This window comes from Phoxinus phoxinus, assembly GCF_949152265.1.
Source record: "Phoxinus phoxinus genome assembly, chromosome: 24".
Taxonomy (NCBI): Eukaryota; Metazoa; Chordata; class Actinopteri; order Cypriniformes; family Leuciscidae; genus Phoxinus; species Phoxinus phoxinus.
In genome coordinates, this window is record NC_136899.1 from 25196125 (window position 1) to 25213178 (window position 17054).

Consider the following 17054-nt stretch of genomic DNA (forward strand, 5'->3'; position numbering starts at 1 on the left):
TACATCAAATGCAGAAACCCCGCCTCGTTGGCAGAGGCTATTTAAACTAACTCCGCCCACCATCGCCTGATTGGGCCAGATGAAAATAGGAAACCTGTCTGATAACAGGAGTAGCCAGTGATTCCTGCATGCGACCACAAACATAGCATGAGCCAAGATGTCCATATTCATGAACAAATGATCCTTATTAATGAGTCAGTCAAAATAAATCATGATGCATCTTCAAATTTGCTTTTGCTTCGGCAGTTTGAATCAAAACCACTCAGTGAATCATTCAATGAATCATTTCAGTGAATCAATCAATCAATCAATCAATCAATCAATCATTCAACTCAAAATGTACCAGGAATCATTACTGTGATCACTGTGAGACTTACATTAGTCTATTTACTGACTGGTTGACAAGGTGTAGTTAAAGATACAAATTCACAAGTTATATATATAATGTTATTATTTAACATGCAGTCTGCTCCAATTATAAGGTTGATTTGACTAAGGAAAACTGGCATGTTGTGGCCAACAAATATTCTTTCAAAACAGTTTTTTAGATACAACTAGGATCACAAAATAATAATGAAAAGGAAAATAAGAAGATGTGTATGTAAATTGAACAGTCTAGTCTGATCATCATGATGTAGTCCAGCCAGTGTATCGTCTACTACTTTCTTAACCTCTTTTCTCTTTATATTGAAAATGGCAACTCATGTAATCACAGCTATTACCATAATTGCACAGACACAGTGAAGGCGATCTGACACAATATCAATGCCAATTTCATCAGTTGTCTCACACAATGACTGGCCCAGAATATTACGAGTCACCCACCAATTTGGTTTGCCTTTGTAGACGGCACTCAGTGGAGAAACACGGCAGCGGGTCTCGCGGGGACGTCTTGTGCTATTCTAAAGATTAGACTAGCAGAAGAGATCCCTCCTCTCTCTGTAAGTAGGTCAGGCCTTCCCTCAAAGACTCGGAGGGAAATAAACAGCCAATAAGCATGTGTACAAGCTTCACTATTCATTTCACCCATGACCAAATGAATTTCCAGACATCCACGCTGGGCATTTTTCTCTAACGGGACCTGGGTTTTAAAGGGATATTTCTGAATGCGCGCAGACTCAATGATTTACTAAATGCGTTTGGGTTCATACGGTTCATTGATTGCTTGCAGCAGCGATTTGTGTTCTTTTCATATTTTAGATTGTTTCATTTATTAACCTGTTAAAAAGTTTTTATGCCACAGTTTTCTGCACTGAAGGTGTTATGTTTTTGGCATAATAAGTAAGGAATCAAATTACAAATTTGAGACTTTAAGTGATAAAACATGCATACTTTCACATCTGAGATCTGAGTGCAATAATACACAGTGTTAGTTCCTAGGGTTCGGATGATTTTATGAATTCTGTCCGACGCTTCTGTTTAGTTAATAACACCTGCCAGGGGGAAGAAATCACGCCATCCCTTTGTTCTCCATTAAAAGATTCCATTAAAAGCAAGCAGATTTTTTTTTTTTTTTTTCAAAAGAGTCAAATTATTTGCCTCAGTCACTTTGTTCTTGTAAGCTGTGTCCACATTGGGCTAAATACGGTCTTATCTCTTCCGTGGAGCAATAGAGGGCAAATGCGTGAGATTCCACGGTAGAAGCATATTGCATTTCTCCCTTTCCGATATTCAAATAACTCTGTTTTTCAATTTAGATAAGAGGAACCTGCCTGTGCCTGTCACCGAGGTTAATAGTCAAAAGTTGACAGATAAGGGGAGGCTTTTTCTTTCCACACAGACACTTTTATTTACATAAAATGTGAATTTGGCATCACCCGAGGAAAAATGTGTCACTGGGAGATATCCAGCCGAGAAAATGAGTTGGGCTGTGTTTCCTGGTGTTTTATGTTTTTTTTATATATTTTTTTATATCAGACTTAAATGTGCTCGGCTCTTTTTCCCACCGGGTTTTCAGCCAGAGTGGTAATTTCAAGACTCCATTAGAAGTGATCGGCGTTCTAAAGAAGAAATGAATACCGTGGCACGTCAAAAGGAGACGACTAATGACGCCTTTTGATTGCGGTGTCAAAACATTTACCACTCGGTCTTGTGTAGCTGAAATGTGCCGTTAATTCCCCTAATTCGTTTCTTTTTACATTTCAGTCAACAATTAGCAGAACCGTAACTTACTGTGATAACCGTTTTAATGAAAACGCTATTGATCTGTGGAGACGCTGCTGTATTGACTGTGAATCTTCTTTTTCAAGTTAATGAGGATGTTTATAAATGCTGTCCTGTCGAATTCATACTTTCCTGCATTCTTTTCCATTTCGTGTCCTGAGATTGCATCTTTCTGAAGGCCAGACATTTTTTAGGCCAGAAACGTTGTTTAAAGCCATCTTATGGACTCTTGTTTCCGCCACACAATAAAAAATAAAAAAAGGTAATTGTGACTTTTTTTCTCAGAATTGCAAGATGTAAACTCGCAATGGCAAGAAAAAGGTCAGAATTGCACGATATAAAGTCACAATCGTGTGTTATATGAAGAAAATACCCTTTTTTCCTTAGAATTGGACTTTATATAACTCGCAATTGCATGTTTATATCTCACATATCTGACATCTTTTCTCAGAATTATGAGATATAAACTCGCAATCGCGAGTTATATAAAGTTTATATCTCGCACTTCTTACTTTATAACACGCAATTATGAGTTTATATCTAGCAATTCTGAAAAAAAAGTGATGAAAATTATATAAAATCAAACTGTATAGAATCTTAAAGGGTTATGTCAGTCACTTCATATATTGAACCTTTTAGGGGTTCCCATCATGTGATCATTTTATGTATTTAGGTTTAGGTAACACTTTATTTCAATAGTCCATTTTAGACATTCAACTAACTATAAGTAACTTTGCAACTACATATCAACTAACTCTCATCAGAGTATTAGACTGTCAGATTAATATCTGCTAATACTTTATTCTGATGCTCCTCAACAGACATTATACTGAATATAAGTTAATTTACAAGTACATGTTAACTTATTCTACTAACCCGAACCCTAACCCAACAGTCTACTAATGAGAGTTAGTTGGCATGTAGTTACATAGTAGAATGTCTTAAGTGAACTATCGAAATAAAGTGTAACCTAGTTTTATTTGTCATTTTTTAAAAATAAATTACGTACCTCATCAACATACTTTATTACTAAAAAAATAAAATCGAAATAACCAGTTAAACATGAAAGTATTATGCAATTATTTAAGACATTTCTCCTTTAACAGAACATTTTTAGCATTAAGGGTTCTTTAAAATTGAATCAAGAACTCTAGAGTTCTATATAGAACCCCACTGAACATTTTATTCTAAGAGAATAACTCACACTATACACACTATCCTTGTCTTGCGCTAATCCTTTTGGATATAATTTCAGTAGATGGCAGAATGTCAGAAAACACAGATAGCGACATGCGCGAGTGAATAAACCCCAAGGAACGAGTGCACACCCTCTCCCCCGAGTCACGAGCACAGAAATATCCATGATGGTCTCTCGCTTTCATGAGGGCCTTTCTTGTAGCCATCAAAGTTCTCACTCACGTCAGAAATTTGTTGGGTATTAATAAGCTCTAATCACACAGGCATCTGTCTCCAGCATCGTGTCTCCGCCATTACGTCGCTCTATTCAAAAGCACTTTGCTTTTAGTGCCCCCTAATTTTTTTCCTGCTTTCCGAGCGTTTTTAAACTTACAATTAGTGACAAATTAATCACATCCAGACCATCAGGAATGGAGACAGTAGCTGTAATCAGACGGGTGCAGAAATGGAAATGAGCGATGTCAGCCAGCTGCGGTCCCTTATGATTATACTGATATGCAACGTATCACCAAGATAGGTGGTAGGAAATGAATTAGCATTGCAAACGATACTTCAAAAATAAAATGTTCCCACAGAGATTCTCCCGCTTCTCCAAACCTACTTGCATTAATATATGATCAATGAAATACATCATCCCATTGACTGGAATCCATAAAATTAGCGTTACAAAATTCATGGGCTATCAAATGTTAAGAGTGCTGTGAGAATACCACCAACCTTCATCTGGTCCATTAGAAGAGCTGGACTCTTTGTCTTCCAAGTAAACATCGTAATAGTGTGGTGACGTGAAGCAAAATAAATCTGTTAGCAAAGCAATTCTTTCTGTAATGATCAGCAAACCTCTATGACTTCCATATAATACAAAAAGAGATGTTTTTTTCATACAACAAAAGCACGCAGTCAAACTCCATCTCTTGTAACGTTTTATATTCTGACTGCATGATGTCTAGACCTCGACTTCAGCAGAAGAAACTTATACAGAAACCGTTGGTGAAAAAAAAGTAGTTGAAAGTGACTGTGTTACTCAGATACCATGTGCAGAATGGTGAGGTGGACAGCAGATGGACCTCTTCTGGTGCACTTTAGCCTTTTGAACTTCTGAGATCACGTTCTCTGTTAGTTGTATTGGCTCAGTGAGGAACAACGCTAATAGGCTCCCTGCATTGCTCCTGGATAACCACTGTTCAGATGGCCAGATGTGGTGGGAAGATGTGACCCTTTAGAGGCAAAAAGATAATGGGGTTCTTTTAGATTGAATAACCTCTGAGGTAAAACTCAGCTAAGGAATAAAATGAAAAGAGATTCAGGCAAGATGAGATGCTCATGAGTCTCTGTTAGATATGATTGGACTTGCAGACGAGGTCTCATTAAGATGTTTCATTAAGCCAATGTTTAAAGAAGTCGGACCATTTAGGGTTTCTGCATTGAGACACTACATTAGCCCGCATTTGTTCTCTTTTTTTCCCTTTTTTTTCTTGAAAATGTCAGTAATACTTGCCAGACAAAAACAAATGTGTATGTTTTATTTGATTTTATCAATAAATAATAATTAGGAGGGCTAACCAGCAAGTTGCTAGGGCATTGCTATGTGGTTGCTTAAGTGTCATGGGTTATGTTTTTGGGTTTTGCTAAGTTTTAAGTGGTTGCTATGTGTGTCGTTTTTGGTGGAAATGTGTTATTTGGCAAACCCAAGCCTGTGTCTCCAGAGCTTACAGGGACTTGCATAGTCTGATTTAGACATTCGTCTTTTTGTCTGTCTGTTTATACATCTCTCTCCCACTTTCTCCACCATCTCAGTGGAAGAAGACACGGAGGAAAGCTCTCGGTCTGGCCGTGACTCCATTTCCACAGCCACAGACCTCACCCTCCCACCCTCCAACACAGAGAAACACATGAATGGAGGACGCACCAAAGATGACAAGAAGGAGCGTGGAGGGAAGGACAAGAAAGACAAGAACAAAGCCAAGAAAGGCGTGCTGAAGGGCCTGGGCGACATGTTCAGGTAGGGTGAACAGCCTTAGGTGCTCAATTCACTTTATTTAACTAGCGTTAGCATAACGTGTCGAGTATGTGGGACTCCCTGGTACTAATAAGAAGACCTTACCTTGACCCTCAGTCTCGCTATCATTCACTGAGGCCTGGGGCAGTTTCAATGGAGGTTATGTTTAATAAGGGAATGTTTTATTCATCAGTGCATAGATTACCAAATTTATCATTGGCAATTGCTGGATTGGAAACTTTTCTGAAATAAACACAAGGCAGTGCTACTCACTTCCCTGTGTTGCTTTGTGTTCCCATAAACAGCTTTGTCGCCTAGTTAAATGTCACCCCAACTGTGACTGATTTGCTAAATTTCCCCACCAACTTCAGACTACAAAGAGTTTGAAGCAAATGTGGAATCGGTTAATTTCGAAAACACATTCATATGGAGGATTAACATTTACTCGGCTTCTCCACGCAAATCTCCTCCGGAGGGAGGAGACAGGTACAGATAAAATGCGTTTGGGTGCTGCTAGCATAAAAAGGTGCTTTCCTGGTCTCCCGCCCCTCTGGGCTCTTTGAAATAGCGGGTCGCACATCCATTTTGTTGAGAACGTAAGCGTTTCCCAATGCTAGGCTAATTAAGCCGGGGCCTCCATTAATTATTCTGATTTGGTGCTCATTTGAATCCTGCATAAATTATACACACTCTTATCTGCACAATAAGTTGTTTTGAGGTGGATTAGCGTAATGGGATTAGTTAGCGTAGTACGTTGCATGCTGTGCCGTAATGAACAATAAAAACGACAAGTGTTTCCAGGTCATGTTTCAGGAGCACTAAAGGGTTGGTTTTAGTGCCCTGCTGATTTGTGCTCCACCACTCCACCGCTATGTTGTCCTGTAGAATAAAGGTGATGGACAATTACTAAGCCATAATCACATGTTAGGTTGTGGCCTACAGTATGTTTTGAGCTGAATTTGATTAATTAATTAGAACTATGAGTGTGAGGACGTCAGCATTCATTCTAATCAGTGTTTAGGAGTGGGTGTTGGAGCAGTTTATAGTAGTGTCGATTACAATTACTATCACTGTATATCACTAGTATACACTATTACTATACACTATTATTGTTTAAATTGTTTACTATTATTAATAGTATAGTGATAGTAGTTGTTAGTAGTGTATGTTATGATTAACGTGTGATATGTACATCTTTCATTACTTGTTATATTTTCACAATAATGTCTTAGTTGCTTTTTAAAGTCCCAATAAAGTGGACATACAGACAGATCTTTCCTGCTGTATGGCGAAATACCGGATTTATTGAGTATAGACTTGGTTCAATTCATCGGTTATTGATTGGATTTTGAGACATTGGGAATTGTATTCAGAAATGAATTCAAGCTTGCAGTCGAATGTAGAGGGCTGGGGTTTAAGTGGACTAACTGATTGGATCATTTTGGCGTACTGCATCAGACCATTCATGGATGAATCATTCACAATTCTGTAACATGCATTTACAAAATAGATATGTGCATTACTTTTCCTTTTTTTTCATTAATTTACTGACAAATACAATTATTAGGGGACATTTTTGTGCAGACGTGTTATAAAAGTAATAGTATGTCTGAGAATAATGGGCATTGTAGGTCTAGAGAGTGTGGAATACTGTTGTAGACGTCATTTGTAGCGGACAAATTAAATAAAATACTGAAAGGTAGGGTAGGTAATTTTCGGAGAGGCTAGCAATAGCAAGCTAGCTTTGGAAGCATTAGATCTTTGAGCTATGAGCTTTGAAAATACAAATATTGTTAGGCAGGTAGGACATTGCGTCGTATCATTCCATTCAGACCGAATGCAATGAATGGACAAACATATATAAATAAATAAAAAAACTTTAATATTTAGACCACTTCTATTATTTATTGCTATTAGGATGTGAATAGAGGTTCAACCAGTATAACAAAAAGTGTTTATTAAACAAATTGCCATACCGTAGCACTTTTCTGAAGTTTCCTCAACAATCAATGCTAGCTGTTGATTCAACTCCAACTTCCCTAAGCACGTCCACTATTCATCGCATGTCAGCTTTAGAGCTGAAGTGTACACATGCTATGATGTTGAACGTTGTTGGAGATCAGCCAGGGTTGTGGTGTGCTCATCATGCTCAGGCTGTTCAGCCTCATGTCGAGTTGAGACCTTGAGAACACCTGCTCCATGCTTAGTAGACTGGATACCCCGAAGGAGAGGAGCTCTTTTGGATTTACAGCTTTAGTGATGCGACAGAATTAGCTTCAGCTGTGCGTCATCACACGCTGCTGGCAGCTTTCAGAACCCCTTCTCTTGGAACACTCTTTTGTTTATGGTGATTTTCATTTTCTTTTCTTCTTATTATTATTCTATTTTCATTCTAGAAGAGGTTGTGTACCATATTTTGGGAGTTGGCGCAAGGTGGCACTGTGATAAGTTCTATTTTTTCTTTATATCCCAGGAAACATATGGGATTCATTTTTGAAGTCTGTCTTGGCTGTTTCATTCAACTTGCTTGAAAATTGGTGAGAACCTTGACAAAAATGTGTCAAAAGAATTGTGGTTAAATAACAGATTCAATCCATTTAATTAACATTTTTAGGTGTTGCCCATAATAACTAAATTGGCCTGTGTCCTGTGAATGCAAAATCCAAGGTTCACAAAACTTGGTACACACGGATATCACGGCCATCTGAGGATACATGCCGAATTTCATTCATTTCTGATTCTAAGGGAAGTCATAAGTGAAAAAAGACTGGCATAATGTAGGAATTAAAAATCTGCATTGCAAATAACTATATTCACATCTTTAACGTCACAAATTTGGTAATTTTTTAGGGATTATTCTGGCCAAAGACCCTACTTCAATGCAAGTTTTTTTATCCACCACCAAGAGAAAATCATAAATGTGGTTGCTTATAATGCAGTTTTCCTTGACAATCTGCAAATTTGTAGTGTAGGACAAGTGGCATGTCAAGGTTTAATACTTAAGGGTATAGTGTTGTTTAAAGCCGTAACCCTAATAGGAGACATAGTAATATTGTCTACAGATAGCCTTAACAAGCCCACCTACAATTGTGGAAGGAGGTAAAATTAGCACTATAGCAAAGGAGTCAGAGGTGAAAAAGAATATGCATTTAGTGTTTGTGTAAGCGAGGGAGTGGGATGGGTTGTGAAAGTTCATTAAGAACTGAAACGCCGGTCTGGACCCCAGCGGACACGCTCACTCAGCACAGAAATGTTCTCTCTCACTCTCATTACATCTACCCCTCCTCTGAGAGCCATCAGAAACTCCCATCACTAAGGAGATTGTGCACACACACACACATGCACGCACCTTGCCAAGAGAGTATGGATTACTGACATCCAACTCCACTTCTTGCTGTCTCTCTCATTGTGTCTTTTTGTTCACACACATACAGATTCACTTCTGCAGCAATACACACTCATCTGCAGTCTCGCAAGGCCCATTTAACTGTAGCCCTTCTCTTTTTCATCTCTTCCATCTCAGTATGACACACACACACACACACACACTCACCCAAGGAGGTCTCTGAGGCGTTTGCAATACACTGCAATTGGAGCTCATCTGCATGCGTGAGTAAACGTGCACTGATGAGCTCTGCGCTTAATGGACACACTGATTGGAAGAGCATTAAAATCAGAACAGATAGAGGGAGGAAGAGAGGAGAAGAGAGAGACGAGGTGATCAAAGGAGAGCGAGAGAGAAATCACAAATCAAGATATACTAAACATCTAAATGAATGACCAGCAAATGGAGGCAGCATGGGGGGAAAAATGGGTCTAAAAACCACTTGTCCAAAGGTGTTGTAGGATTAATTTTATTCGTCCTTCTTTTATACATTTTTGCATGTTTTGTTTTTGTTTGTTAGTGGTTTGTTGTGGCAGTTACCCAAGTGGTTTGTATGTGTATATGAATATCATAAAGATTCGCAGGGTGGACTTTTTTTTCTTTGGCCAATATATAAACCATCCAGAACACCCTAGGAACCATAGCAGCCACCCAGAACCTGATAGCAAGATGCTTGATGCTATTAGCTTATTAGCTAGGCAGTGCTTGATATAAGACGTACCTCAAACCACATGGTGCATGAGTTGGCTGTATATCTTAAGGGTGTTAGATGTCATGGATCGAATGAATAGGTCATCATCTATGAACTGCGACATGCATGCAAGCATTGAACAAATGACCTGAAACGGGGCACGTGTCACTCGTCTTTGCTTGTCCTACAAGCATTATCATACATGAACCATAAATGTGTCTTTGACATGGCCTTTAAACATCCTAACCATTGATGGCCTGTTGAGATGTCCACACCTCACCCCAGGCTTTGTTAGCATATCAGACGGCTCAGTTGTTCCAGACCCATATGACTTTCTTCCATGGAATGATAATTTTTAGGTGAATATTAACTGATAAATTAATATTATATTCTAAATATTATTACATAATGGCAGAAAATGTTAGGTTGAACTCTTCCTTTATTCGTCAGAGAGGGCGGTTGTGTTCATTGGCCGCAAGGATATGGGCTATGGTCAGTAATGTTTGCTGGAAGAGTGGAGGAATAAGGGATGGAAGCAGAAGTAAACGACACAGCGGAGTGCAGCGGAGTGAACTGGGGCACGTGGAGGAGGAGCGTTAGAGATGAAGAAAACGATTCCTGTTTTCACGCGACTGGTCACGGAAGTTTTGGCTCAGGGGTAGACATGCCTCTACGACTTGCATTAGTGGACACTATTAATAGGATGTAATTGCCAATCCTGATGTCCTCTCACATTGAATTAGCCCATCTACACCCCACAGACCCTTCCCCATCCCCCTTCACTGACCTTCAAACCTCTCTGTTGCACTATCCTGAACTCCCAGCACATCCACCCCGAGAGGAAAGCCTTCAGCCTGGAGTGACAGCGGGGCCTTGGGGACGGCAAGGGGCCCGAAGGGGGAAGAGCACAGATGCCTTTCCCCCAACCATCTTTGTTATTTTTCCTTGTTGAGTGAGCATGTTGCTGTGGAGAATTGTGGGTACTGGTAGCTCTCAGGCATTAACAGAGATGTGTGATGTAGGCGCTTTATGTGCTTTTCCATTTACATGGCCAGATCCCTCAAATTGTTCCAAAGGAGTACGTTCTCGCTCATTATCTTAACATAAACACAGAACACTTTACCACGAAGAGGTAATTACGGAAACACTGGAGAACTGCACGCCAGTTATATTCACCATAATCAACCTTAGTCACAGATAAACAAAGCTGCTGTATGTAATGACTGAAACGTTGATAGATGTGAGCTGTGGAAAGTGGCCGTAATATCTTTAGTGGTTTATCTAGATTTTTCGTACTATAATTGTTCTCTTTTGACAAAAAATATTTTAATTTAGTCAATACTTCATGTCAGATTGATTATTTAAATTGCAGAGTAATTTAAGTTGACAAAATAACATTGTAGATGATAAAGTGCAAAATTAAACCAAGTAACAGTTTTTTAAACATCACAAATGAACAAAAATACGCAAAACGGTCCTTGCCAGAACCTGCACTGCTAAAATAACATTATGCTTACGCTATTGTAATACAATATTGTCTTTTTGCTATAGTTATAATTTTTTTATTGTTTCAGACGTGTTAGTGTGATGATACAGAAAGAGCTTATTCATAACATTCTGATTAGCGTGTAACTTAGTATTTCTTGTGCATTTGTGTCATTTTATGCAGATGCAGTTATAATATTTATTTATGTTGTGTATATATCTGAATTGTCTTATAAGCGTATACACTTAGCTCATGCTGCGTGAGTGGGTCAATTACAAATAACCAAATTTTCTCTAGAATTTTTAGTTCATAATTAATATGCTGTTGTTGTTTTTTATACTGTCAATATTGCACAACTAGCTGCCCACCAATAGTTCCCTGCAACAGAAAAAAAATCTCACCTTTAAGGAGTGTGACAGTGAACAGGAAGTGAAACACAGAGGACTTGAGATATTGCAAAGTGATCACTTGTCAAAATGCCATCACCCTGGGTGGTATCGTCCATCTGTCTCCTCTATACGACAGAGGTATTGTGTGTGTCATGACCTCCTGAAATGAAAAGAAATTAAAACAAAAGAAGTGAGATTGTCCCTCTGTAGGCTTAACATGGGGCTGTGTAAATATCATATCTCTCTTAAAATAGTCCTCGCCGTGGTGGTCTGAACTGATTCATCGACAAGCTTCCTTCAGGGGTCACGCAGGGAGACATTCTCACCTCGATTCCACCATTCCATTATCCACCTGCCAATCAAACAGCCTCATCTCACAGCGGGGTGCACGGGGGTACAACCGACACCTTCCAGAAGATGAGCTCTCAGAGACCCAATAAAATAAATAAAGTAATTGATATAACAGAGATTCACATTAATATGAATGAAACTTTTATTAAGCATGAATTATGCCACGCATGGTGTGATTACCCATCATTGTCCATTGTGCATTTTGAAATGAGAGATTTAAGCGCGTGATCAGGGATTAGATTACACAGGAAGGTTTGACGGTTGGACGTCCTCCTCCGGGTGCCATGAGAGGCCGACTCTCCACCCCGTCTGTTCAAATCTTTCCCCGATTAGACACCGCTTGCTGTCCATCACTGAACCACCAGGGGTAATTGCGTTTGGATCTATCATGTCCTTGCATTCGGTTTTCGGCTCCATAGGGTCTGCTAAGGTAGCGGGGAGGGGTCATGAAGTAGGTAATCGAATTTGAAATCTGGGCAAAAGTTGAAACCCAACACCAGTGTATCTTTAAACCAGAACTCAAATTTTCAAAGTCTTTGTCAGAAAGACAGTGTTTGTTCAGACATATTCACTCTCAGGTTTGAATAAGAACATAAAGAACAATTGTTCAACAGACTTCTGTGTTTCTAAGAGCTCTGATCTTTTCTTGTAGCCTGTCGGAATCACTTGATCAGAGTAAAAGCTCGGCCACTTTTCGCTTTTTGAATTCCATCCCTCGGAACGATCATAATCTTAACAAGGCCACAAAAACAGCTTGTGAAGAGCATTGTGAGCACTTCTTTCAGACAAATGGAGGCAGAGATCCGGAGTCGCTGTGAGATGGAGACAGAAAGAACAAATTATTACAGTTTCATCTTGCAGACTCTGATAACAAGTCTGATAAAACTACCCATTTAACAACTTAGGCGGATGAGCAAGTGGCCACTGAGTACGAGATACATTCATGGGAATGGAAGGCCAACAAATGAGGGAGAATGTTTATCTTGAGTTATGCATGTAAAGTGCCAATAAGATGTCATTGCACTCTCAACTTTTGATGGATAGCATAACATTTCATGGGAGATTGCAAGCACTGTCAAAAGGACTCCATTAGCGAGATGCAAAACTGCTGCACTTAAACATGTCCTTTCATTCACAAGACTCGCATGTGTATTTCTGAGCGGGTCTAATTACTAGGAGAGTTCTGAGAACCGAGAATGTTTCCAATGTCGCGACCTGCGTCATAAGCAGGTATCTTGTCCACTTGAAGAGGAAAATGACAATCACGAACATTTGAGTTGTCGACCGCATTGCAATTACACAACCTCAAAATGAAAGCACAGAGAGTAGTGACCTCAGACACTGAGCCATGGTAGGGACGTTGATATGAATGTGGAGGAGTTGAACAGGTAAGATGAGGTGAGTGAAATAATTATGTAGATAATGTAAATTAAGTGGCCAGGAAACAGCCCAGTTATGGTAATGGGAATGAGACGCTGAGAGTGAGTCATAGACTAACAAACCAGTACAGGGAATATTGTCCGGAGAGGAGCAAGATGAGGAGGCAGATGCAGTGTCAGAGGTTGCTGATGAAGGAATGATACAGTACATAATGAACAGTAGTTGGATGTGCCAAAAAAGCATTTCGAAAGAGGTCTGTACTCAGAAGTGCAAATAAATTCATTCTTTTGTACATGAAAACTAAAAAAAAATTTAAAGGTTGTGCTTTTATTCCTTCAGATTTTGACAAATACTTTGCCTGTGCGATGTGGCCGTGGAAAATAGAAAGTTACTTTGTCAATGCGCAAGTATTTTTGTCCCAAGGAGCATACCATAGTAATATTGGGTTGTGAAAGAGATGCTAACAAGGTGGAGTCTATCTCTGGAGTCTGTACTTATCCCTTTCTTCTAGATGTTTTATGTGCAGGATTTCACCATATTATGGGGTAGATCTCAGACGGATTATTGTTTATTACATAATGAAAATGCAACCTCACTGAAGTTCTTATTGGCACATTGGCACACACTTTTACATTTGTTATGTGGTCTTTTGTTTATATATATATATATATATATATATATATATATATATATATATATATATATATTTCTTACAATAAACAGCTTGCAAGAGGTATAGGCTGGTAGGACACGTCAGCTTAACTCGTTTTAGAAGAAAAGGTGAATGAGGCTCGTCAGAAACTCAGGAGACATCATTGGATGTTATACATGTTTTCAAGTATAGGGCCTAAAGTTTGACAATGCAAACATGTCTTAACAATAATAGCCTTCAGACAGCTAATCCGATAGGGTTGCACAGACATGCTGTGTCTACTCCAGTTTACATGCTGCCGAGAACTCCAGACACAAAGAGCCGAATGGACATGTTACAAGACCTTCAACCGAAGGTTAAAAGTATGAGACTGGCTCAACAGAACTACATTGACAATCACAACAACAACAAGTCTTAAAGACATTACATCAATCAGACCTCCTTTGGCTGATCTCCAGGAATAGATGGACTTCCATTTGAAGATCATATTTCTGTTAGCGTGGTGGAATGTGTTTGGGTTAGATACTTTCCCAAGACTTGCCAACAGTTAAGAAAAGTTACATCACTTTTGATATCCATCAGTTTGCAACAGATATAACATATATTGAATGCAGTTATATGCAAGGATTTCCTCCCAGAGACAATCTAGATTTAAAACAGGGCTGTCGTCTTTTCGGGCAAAAAATTAATTGGCCTGATTCGTCTTCTTAATGGGAGCTGGGACGGGATCATCATTTGTATGTAATGAATATTGAAACACATGCCTTGGCCCGGACTAACATTGTTCTACAAATCAAGGCTGCAACCATGGAAAGTAACTTTCCTCTGGAACTAAATGTGGGGTTCTGGCCAAAAGAGGATCTATTGCTACACAGCCCTCCCCTTGCTCAATAGTCAGCTACCTTGAAGAAGGTACTGTTGGCTACAAGAATAGCCAAATTTTCCACTTGTTACCCATCGAGGGATGATATCTGCTGACAATTTGGCAAGAGGCCACACACTTGGCACAAAGACTGCTGACTGTTCTCTCTGAAGCTTTACCACCCGCCTCCAGACTCACGCTAGAGCCACAGGTTTAAGAGAGAATAAAGATGAGGACATCTGTTCCACAACTAAGAGTTTCAACAGCAAGAGTGACATGACACGAAGGGAGCCTTGCTTGGCCTCAGCACATGTCAGTAAACAGCGCTGGGAAGAAAGTGTGGGTTAGAGTAACATTCATTCTATCAAGAGGTTAAAAGAGCTCAAATGGCAGAACATGACAAACCATTCCCCCCAAGAAGATCTTGTATCACAGTGATAAGAAATGGGCTTAGGGTTTCAGGTTAGGAGACGGTTTGTAAAGTAATGTTGTCTGATCCTACTCTTGTCTTTAGCTCAAACACACTTGTTTGGAAGTTTCTAGTAATCTTGAAGACCTTGATTAGTTGCTTTAGGTATGTTATATTAGGGTTGGAGCTAAACTGTGCTGGAATTTGCAGGATACCTGCCTTAAAGTTTGTGCCAGGCAAGGGGAAAACCACTGGCAATATGGTTCTTCGGGGTTTAACCCTTTAGAACCTGAAGCTAAAATGGGTGGTTTTCACATATTTAGATTTTTTGACTGTAAAATTCTAAAACAATGTGCTATCTTCATGTGCAAGGTGTCATCTTTTTCAGAAAAAATATTAGCTTTCAACAAATTACAGTTATTGACCATTATTGTGTGTGGAGAGTTTGTAAATAGAATTTAAATAGACAAAAAAAAAAAAAAACGAGAATACATTTTCCAATTTTTATTTAGAAAACCCCCCAGAAAAATCACGAATGAAAGAAACTAACACTTTAAAGTTCAAAAATAAAGTATAATACAACTATACAAGTCTTTTTTGTGACATTGGGTTGCACAGTTTTCATTTAGGACACTTTTTTTTCATACACACACGGATACAAATGCGTCCATTCATATTAGGCATGCACACATACACATGTAAAGATACGTGAAAAAGTAACGCCCATCCGCCTCCCAAGTTTCATTAAAAATCATCCCAATCCCCTCTTCTGCTGTCTACCACTTTTTTCACCATGTATTTGTTCGTGTCTTTTATTATTTTATGCAATCCAAAACACTCATAACCTGCCGCGCTTCGTATCTCTCGGTTCAAATCCTTCCTTCCCGCTCTGCTAGAAAGCCCGCTGTCATTTGCTGACTGAAAGCATGAAATTACCGTAATAAGCCGTATGTTGCCGAAAAGCGCATGTTATCTACTGTCATTTGAATGGTTTTGATAGTGCAAATGGTTGAAGAGTTACGGTACAATGAATACAGCTCGCTGATCTGTGTCGGCGACGATACATTTGGTTCTAAAGGGTTAAGGGAATATTTAGGGTTCAGTACAACCTAATGCAGTGCTTCCAAGAGTAGACCTTTTTTAATCTTCCTAATCAAGCACATGTGATCCAGCTCATCAGCTTGTTAGTAGAGACGCCAAGACTTGAAATAGATGTGTCAGATACATTATGGAGACATACACAATTTGTACTGATGCTCGTGCCTGGGAAACACTGACTTATGGTGGCCAATGGAAATGAGTTAGCCTTCATACATTATAAGTTTGTTTGTTTGATTGGTTTAGTTTAGACGGCTAAATGTGTACTGTGTGATGTCATTTTGAATAAAGTGTTCAATACCAGATTCTCAATAATTAAAAGCATCTTTCTCCCTTTCTCTACTACTTGTCCACATTTTATTGTCTTTCTCTCACCATTTTTTAGTACCGTGTGTGATGATAAATGATTAAAGAAGGAAACAATCTTTCACATTGATGATTTGATACCAGAGTGGAATATGTGTATAATTTCTTTCAAAGGAAGGCAATTGCGATCAAATTCGCCATTCAATCTTTCCTGTCAAGTACATGTTTTCGATTCTGTGGTAAATGACAGATTCCTTTCCTTTTCCCCTCCTCTGTTCTGTTGTTCACTGGGTAATGATGTCTTAAGTGGTAGTTGTTCAACTCGTTTGTCTTCAGGAGGTTGTAATTGGGCATTCCTTTGGCACTTGGGAGACAATGTAAAGAACGGGCTTTAAAGTACAAGGCAGAAGTGAGGATATAAAAAAAGAAAGACCCTGATGGTTCGGTGATTGTACAAGGTTGTATGAAGGAGAGAAACCAGCATGCGTGCAAGCCATCACTACTGTGCTACTACAGCTTTTCTTTGTTCATATCAACGTTTTTGCTGTTGCTGTTTTCGTGTGCTCATACACTCTGAATTTACATATAATTGTACAACACATATTTCATAGGCACAAAATATTGTTTCATAGTTGCATGGTGAGAAACTGGCTGTGTTTTTAGAGGCACATGCATGGTCTATCATT

At 39.1% G+C, this 17054-nt stretch overlaps 1 protein-coding gene across 1 annotated transcript in view; it reads left to right on the top strand.

Moving 5' to 3' along the window:
- Nucleotides 1-872: 872 nt before the first annotated feature.
- LOC306992726 (partitioning defective 3 homolog) overlaps nucleotides 873-17054 on the top strand; it is a 128624-nt gene continuing 112442 nt past the window's right edge. Inside the window, exons 1-2 of the mRNA XM_079601882.1 lie at nucleotides 873-941; nucleotides 5158-5362. Coding sequence (XP_079458008.1) covers nucleotides 5253-5362 — 110 coding nt within the window. The 5' untranslated portion in view covers nucleotides 873-941; nucleotides 5158-5252. The remainder of the gene's footprint in view (nucleotides 942-5157; nucleotides 5363-17054) is intronic.